This window comes from Buceros rhinoceros, unplaced genomic scaffold, assembly GCF_000710305.1.
Source record: "Buceros rhinoceros silvestris isolate BGI_N320 unplaced genomic scaffold, ASM71030v1 scaffold18808, whole genome shotgun sequence".
NCBI lineage: Eukaryota > Metazoa > Chordata > Aves > Bucerotiformes > Bucerotidae > Buceros > Buceros rhinoceros.
The window spans coordinates 24,042-31,987 of record NW_010426518.1 but is presented as its reverse complement, the minus strand read 5'-3'; the positions used below and the strand labels follow the sequence as shown (position 1 = coordinate 31,987).

The 7,946-nt window shown below is 45.6% G+C and overlaps 1 protein-coding gene across 1 annotated transcript in view; it reads left to right on the top strand.

Moving 5' to 3' along the window:
• Window positions 1–2,960: 2,960 nt before the first annotated feature.
• Window positions 2,961–7,946, top strand: part of ZDHHC15 (zinc finger, DHHC-type containing 15) — a gene marked incomplete at its 5' end in the record, with an annotated part of 10,493 nt that continues 5,507 nt past the window's right edge. The window contains 5 exons of the mRNA XM_010141546.1: window positions 2,961–2,987; window positions 4,993–5,087; window positions 6,591–6,711; window positions 7,093–7,162; window positions 7,468–7,500. Coding sequence (XP_010139848.1) covers window positions 2,961–2,987; window positions 4,993–5,087; window positions 6,591–6,711; window positions 7,093–7,162; window positions 7,468–7,500 — 346 coding nt within the window. The remainder of the gene's footprint in view (window positions 2,988–4,992; window positions 5,088–6,590; window positions 6,712–7,092; window positions 7,163–7,467; window positions 7,501–7,946) is intronic.

Here is a 7,946-nt window from a genome sequence, read left to right as displayed (position 1 = left end):
GCCGGGGGGTGCTTCGTTTTCCTTAGTCATGAGCCTGTTGCTGTGTGCGAGGGGAAGTGACGTTTGTGGAGATGAGGAGATTTATACCCGCAGCGAAAGTCCATCGCATTGCCCGGTGGTAGCGTTGAGATGTGATTCCTGCGTTAAGCAGTAATAGAAATCAGTAGGTGCCCTACGTTGGAGCAAATTTTTTGTATATTCTGAAAAGGCTAAAAAAAAGGTTGAGTTAGATCACGCTCATGAGACGTTAAACTGCGCTTATGAGTTAACTTGTTACAGCAGTGCAGAAAGCACTGCATTTTAGAAAGGAAATTTTTGGTACTGGCTGGTAATTGTATAGTTTAATGTAGCGATTTCACAATACAGTAAGTTGTAAACTTTGGTGTGTTTATTAAGTTCTGATTTAGCCTGTGCCCCAAAACCAGCTGCTAGAAGAAAGGATTGCAAGGTCTGGTGAAGGCGGAGAGCAAAGCTGGTGGCTTTGGAATTGTGAGGAGGAGCCTGTGGCTCTTTCTCTGCAGCTCGGGGTAAGCCAGGTGAAGGAAGCTCAAGTTCTCAGGGCGGTGGTTTGAGACATCTGTGTATAAAGAGCTTCCTCCTGGTACCGCACAGCCAGTGGAAATCAGGTTTTGTTAGGGTAAGACCTATTTTTCTTGATGGGAACTAAAATGAGGTGCAGCTTCTTTGATCTGTTTTAACTGGTAGCTTGGCAAAATCCCCAAATGCTTTGTGACATTTTATTCCATCTCTGCGATTGTGGGCTGTTTCTTCCCAGAATTTGCATGGAATGGTATCTCCAAGGTGCATGTAGATTAGACTACGTGACAAAAAATGAAGAGTTTTTTCCTGAAATGCGGTCAGTCTTTTGAAATGCGCTTTGTAGACAGTGCTGTGCGAGTTCAGCGATAGTTACCAAGCCTCAGTGCAGCTCTTAGCAAAGACCCTGCTGATTTAAGCGGGGTTTGGGTTGGGGCGTTCTGCAGGTGCCGGTTCAGCTGGCAGGAGCTCATCTCGCTGCCTGGAACCACAGCTTAAAATCCTTCCTTTGCCCACACCCGTCTGTTTTTTGCTCATCTTTCTCAGGCATTTTATTTGCGCGTGGAGGAGGTTATCTATACAGGAGTTGAAGTGACTGCGTTGATTATTTTAGGATTTGAACGTTAACTGTTACTTGAAAACCAGCTCTCAGGCTGTTCTCTCTCTTTCCCAGATTTCTGATGTAGCAAAGCTTTATTTGCCAGTTTCTTTTTTCGGGCTTCCTTCTGTATTGCTGTTTCAGCTGTTGCAAGTAAATAGCAGACGTTCTGGTGAGGTTCTTCATTTTCACCTTTAGTTGTGCAGAACTGCTGAGGATTGAGAGAAGTGTGGGGGCGATGTCCTAGAGGTATCGCGCTGGCTTTTGAAATTCCGGTGACTGGTGCGGCCAACAAGTCGTACTCCAGAGGAGGCTTTGATTTCATCTCTAGCTGGAGGTTGCTGCCACAGTGAGAACCATGACCCAGTGTTCTGTAATAAAATCTTTTATATGGTCTTTATTTAGGAATTTGCTCTTTTCTCAAGTAAAATCCTTCGAAAGGCCATGCTGTGAGTGCGACGAGTACTTCAGGAGGGAGCCACGCTTCTTTGTGAAAAGCTGATGTCCTCCTTGTAGTTTGATTTGCAGCAAGCCAAAGGGAAACTGCACCTTTCCCAACAGTCTTGTTTGTCTGAAAGTGAGTGCACAGAGACACAGCGAATACTTGGTCTCTTTTCATCTACGCTGTTGTAGAGCTGGCAGATCAAGATTGTTTGTCAGCATGGTTTTCAGTTGGTGAAAGCAGGTCCTCTCGATTCCTGCTCCGATTTACCTTTCCCAAGTTCATTATTCAAGTGAGATGACGGAGTGAGTCCTGAAGAGCAGGGTCCCTTTCACCCCTTTTCCTGTACAGGCTCACAGGGACTGAAGGGGTCGCTGCTGGCATGTGCAGGATCTCACCACATCTTTGAGTCTTCCAACAACACGATCTCATTTTTGTAAGATTACTGTGCCTCTGGGAGACCATCTATGGCCGCTAGTTTCCTTTCATTCCTCTGTCCCTCTGAGCAACACATTTCTGTCGTGACTATTGGGTTTAAGGCTATGGACTCAACAGAAGGGACTCCCCTCCCCTGAGCGATCTCTGTCCTCCAAGCAGTATTCTATCAGGGTACCACAGAACTGCTCCCTTTCCAGCTCAAGAAAGATGTCTTTAGCTTTTCTGCTAAGCTTGGGCGATGGCTGTTAAAATAACGGATGAATTCTAACGCAGTCAGCAGAAGTAGCCGTTAGCAATGCGCGCTTTGCTGGTTGCTCGGAGGGGTTCTGTTAGTAGGGACTGCTCCCACGATTGCGCTAAAGGAAGGAGAGGTCGTAAAAACTCTACTGGATGGGAGCATGAACATGACTGAGCCATTACGGCGTTTCCTTTGCTGCTGAGGGGCCAAAGCTGAGAGAGTTTGTAATTTTTTATTTATGCTGATGCAGAAATGCATTGGGGCGTTGCTTAGCGTGGAGGATCAGGACCTCCTGGAGAGCGGTGCAGAGCTGGCTACAAGTGCTCGCTCAGAAGTATGTACCCAGAGATGCTGCTGGGACAGCGGCTAGAGGAGCCCTGGTGATCTTGTCATGTCACTGTTACTAGTAGATTGTTTTTGTTGTATTGCCAACCCACAAATAAACAACATCTATTTTACTACAAGGGAAAATAGAGCATGAGTGACGGTTATTGAGCATCTTGTTGTGGGTGTCATTTGTGCGAGTAAACAAGGAATTGTGGTGGAAGCTTTCGGTTTGATGCTGAACTGTGTGCTCTGTCTGGTGAATTTGAACTTTTTTTTTTTTTTACCTAAAACGACTGTATTTCAAAGAGAAATGTGGTTTGTCACAAACCTTTCTGGGAATCCTGTTTGCTTTGTAGACACTTTGTTTTCTTCTTTTTCAGTGACTCTGAGCAACCCTGTGGAAAAAGGTACGTGCAATCAATTTACTGTTTGACGCTCAGTCCTTGCGGGAAAAGATTGACAAATGTTACTGCGAAAAGATCAAAAATACTTTTTTGAACTTAGTCACTGTTCTAGCGTTTCCTTCCTGTAACCGCACGTTCACGGAGCATACAGTGCGCGTTGGTAGGCACGCTCTAACTTTTGGGAGCGTTGGCAAATGCCTCTGGTTAGTTGCAGTATGAGCAGAAGAACATGAAAAGGCTTTGATGCCTTTTGCTCTGTGAGGAAGGTCTGTGTGTGTCCGCCCGTATGCCCCCAGGTGCCTTTCCTCCCTTTCTGTGTTACCGTTTCAGAGCTGATTTGACAGGCTAAACAAAAAAGACTCATTCTGTTCTCTTCTACCTATTTTTTCCCGCTGTTGTATTTGATCTTTCACTGAAAGCTATTTTTCATGTTTCGTACTGGGTGATGACCCAGGAACTTTCAGTGACCACCACAGATGAGTTAGAGCAAAGGTTTCTGTCTCGTTCTTACTGGGCTTGCACACTTCTCAGATTCCTTTGGTAGCAGAGGCTGACAGACGCTGCTCTGACCCTGTATCGTGAGGTCACCGAATGGGTTGAGCAAAGCAGCAGCATCGTGTGATGCGACTGTTCCCACCAGTGCGTTGCTGGAGGCCATGGTCATGTTCTGAGTAGGTGGCTGTTTTAGTATTCCTCCTCTTGTGTCCTGGAGGTGCTTTGGAGGCCTTTGGCTAGTCCAGATTACCTTCATTTCTTATTCCAGGGTTATGGAGGAGAGAAGTAGGTGTAGCAGTTTTCAGCTGACAGTTGTTCTATGAAGAGCAGATCCTTCAGTTTGCTGTGACAAGTAAATTCCGTTTTCACTAGGAGCTGTTTTGATCTTTGAAGGTGTTACGGAGGAACTGTAGAGAGCATGACGATGGTGATTATTCAGCAGAAGAAGGTTACTAGTTGCCTAATCTGTTAGTGCATCTCCAGGTCAGCTTCCTCTAGCACGCTGCTCTATTGCTTTGTCGACAAAATGAGACCTGTTGCAGCATTTATCTCCTTACATGTTAATTCAGGAATGATTGAGCTTCACCTGCACGTGTTAGGAGGATAACATCTCAGACAAACTTAGAAGCATAATAACGAGTTACTGGCTCACAGATCAGTCACACAGTCCATCACGTTCTTGTGAGGTGCATCAGACCATCCACCATCTCATTAGAAAGTCTTAAAGCTGTGTTTGGCCTTTGCGCTAATTATGTTTTCACACAGTCTTAGTCTTGCCTGAGAACTTAGGAAGTGTGTCGAGTTCTCTTTCCACTAGCAGCAGTTATTTCAATCTTAATTTGCTAAAATGAAATGCAGAAAATGAGGTGACGATGATGATTAAATGGTGCGTTTAAATAAAACGGTCCTGCGCGCGTGTTGAAATAAGGCTACTCTGACTCCTGCTGGATTTCACGTGGTAGCTCTTGCGAGTGGTGAAGAATCCATTGCACCAGCGGGCTGTACGCTGGTACGACGGCTCTGTGATTCCAAGTGCATTTAGTACCGGCTGAACCCAGAACCTGGAGATGCCGCAGTACTGCAGTATTAACCTTTATGGGGCTCAGTGCCAGCTGGTTTTGCTTTGCCTGTGCCCGGTGGGGAGAGACAGGAATCCTGTCCCTCCCAGTGGTGTCCTGTCCTCCCCAGTGGTACAGGGTTGTCACCTGCCCTGCAGGTGAAGTCTTACAGCTGTGTTCTTCCTCATCCACGGAATTTGATCAGGTGGAGAAGGGGATGATTGTGAGATGGGTAACCCCTAACTGCATCCACAGATTTCTGAATTTCTACTGATCCTTGGACCATAAGGTTTAGCCATATTGTGATGCTGGTTGGTATTGAAAATCTTTCTTTTTTCCTTTTTTTAATTTGTTATTCTTATGAGAAATAGGAATTATGCCCGTAATGAATGAAACTTCTGTTAAAAAGTCATTGTTCTGCTTCTGTTTTTTGTTTTTTCTCTTTTTTTTTACAGTGGCCTATCTTGTAATATTCCATATTCTCTTTGTGCTCTTTGTGTGGACGTATTGGAAGTCTATTTTCACTCTCCCCGTACAGCCGGGTAAAAAGGTAAGAGTCCTAGCACTTTTCATTCATTGCAGAATGACAGCAGGGGTGCTGAAGAGAACTCACGGATCCTTCAGTCTAGTCGATCTGGACAGCTGATCACATTTCTTAACGAGGTGGAAGGTGACCTAGAGTTGTCCATAAAAACTGAATAATGTACTGTTCTGAGAATGCTTTAGGTCCGCAAAGATCGTGGTTTAAATCCGAGAGGGTGTGACCTTGTAAAGCTGTCCTTCCGGGTGCTGCAGGAGCGATAGGATTGTTCCTGTTGAGGAGAATAGGATTGATGATTGTCAGCTCCTGTATTTACAGCGGTGTTGATCTCGAAGCGTTTCACACGTTGCAAGCCAAGTCCTGAGCTCCTTCCTATCCTCACTGGAGTCTCCTGAGTGAGGACCTCCCGTTCTGGCTTTCACTCCTGCTGGAAGATGTCACAGCGCAGGTGGAAACGGGTGCTTTTGTGATGGTAGTGGAGCGTCTCGATCTCTTGAACCAGACTGTTGTGGTGCGTACGTGGACATCCAGCGTCCCACAGGAGCCCAGCATTGCCTGCTCTGCTGGGAGCCCTTGCCCGGCTGGAGTGAGGCTCTTTGTAGCGGTGCAGTTTGCTTCATTTGTCAGACTCTTTCTTGCGAGTGAGGAGTAGAAGGATTGTTTTCCTTTCAAATACGCTGAGGTTCTGCCGCCACCGGTCTGTGGCAGTGAGGACTGCGGCCATGTGCACAGCGCAGGGCTTTGGATTTGGTGCTGGCTGTATGTGTAGCTCCAGTAGCACCAGTCCTTCTACTCCCTGGTCAGCAGCATCAGGAAAGATGAATGTAATGATACGCTACGGTAACCGTGACAAAAGTAGATTGTTTCATGAATAGTTAAGGGTTTGAGGGTTTTTTCTTTTTTTTAACATAGGTGGCTTATTTTAGAAGAAGAGTATGATTTAGTTGTTTGGGCACAGGGCAGTCAGAGGCAGATGTTTGTTTCAATTCTTTTTCTACCAAATATTTACTCTTTCATCTTGCTCGTATTGGTGGATATTTTTTTGCATTTTGTTTTATCTCTCAATGAAATGCTAATCAAACACTGTGTTTGGAGCGGTGGAACGAGGATTATATTTGTGTGGTACATGGCTATAATCTGATCCTAATTACAAGAATGTAAATTTATAAATAACAATTAATCCCAGTTTTAGAAGCATAAAACCATGGCTGGTGACAGGTTCCTGCTCACAAGTGTCCTGTAGTGTTACTCATGAAAAATAGTAGTCTAAGATAGTAGTAGTAGCAATTTGAGTACGTTGGTTTGTGATCCTTGATTTAACTTACTGATTATCACGTAGTATTGTGGCAGTCCAGCACTTGCTGTCTCTCATTGTCTTCTTAATGAAAATGTTTTCTCATTAGATTAACCTCATTAGAAGGAGCAGGAGGTAAAATTGTGTCTCGACTTGCCTGTATTTGAGATACTCTGCTACCCGTGGGTAACTGCTCCTCTTGTGACTTCTGCTTCTAGTACCACATGTCCTACGCTGACCAAGAACGCTATGAAAACGAAGAAAGGCCAGAGGTGCAGAGGCAAATACTCGCCGAAATTGCAAGGAAGTTGCCGGTGTACACAAGAACGGGGAGTGGAGGTCAGCGAAGCTGGGGGCTTTGTTTCTCTGAATCTGTCCAAGCACGCTGAGTAGCGTATGCTGGCAGTCCAAACCAAAACGGGATGTACGTGAAGTCTGAGGACATGTGGAAGCCAGGGAGGGGTGTACGGTTTTGTTTTCCTGCTTTTAAGCGGGTTGGGTGCTTTGCAGTGAGGATTGTTCCCTGCATCTGCAAGTCTCCGGCACAATGACGAGCATTGCTTCTCTGAGGGTGACCTGGCGGCAAAAGTCAGCTGCAAACACACTCAACTTTGAAGCGATAGAGGAAGGAACATGAATAGATAGGAAATGAGCAGAGTATTAACACGTGACAAAAGAACGCTTTTCTGGCATTTGGTATTAATAGATCTTTAATTTCAGGGATTCGATTCTGTGACAGATGCCAGCTAATAAAACCTGACCGATGTCACCATTGTTCCGTTTGTGCGATGTAAGTTACTGGATTGTTTTTCACTGAAGTGAATATAGTCACCCCTGAGCGATGCAAAGGGGCTGGTCCTTCCTGTCTCTTCACACCCAAGGGGAGCCCAGTCCCGCTGTTCTAGCTGCACTCAACAGCGCGTGTTCGTGTTGGCAGCATCAGCATTTCGTTTCTGCTGTTTGTGGCCCTGAGGTGTCTGCAGTTCCACACCTGCACCTGAATCACTGTTAAGTTGCTAGAAAATATGTCATCTAGCGAGAATTACCTGGTTACCATTAACCAATCTCCCTTTTCTCTTCTTTGTCCTTTTGCAGATGTGTGCTAAAAATGGATCATCACTGTCCGTGGTACGTCCTCGACATCAGTTTGTAGTTTTCCGAGCAGAGATGCTGTCACATACGTTTCTCCCACAGAACAGCGTTCTTTTACCTCTCTCGTTTTAGAGTAGGAGGAGGAATTTATAAAATAATTACACTTTGAAATGGCCTGAAGTGTTCGATGTTTTGAAAGACACGTCATTCATGTTTGTTCCATTAACGACACGTAAAGAAGCTGTTCTGTTGATGGGAGTTAAATCTACCTGCTAATTCACTGCAACCATTATTCCAGTTGTAGAGGGACTTCAGCCTGGCTGTTAGTTCTGGGAACAGAGTGGGTTCAGCCTGCAGTCGCTCTGTGACCCGTTCACCCATGGTACCAACTTCAAACCAGGACCCAGAAATACGAACTGGCCTTTTGCTTGGCACAGCCACAACTCTGCAAGGGGCAAGCCCCGAGACTCCTGTGCCCCGGC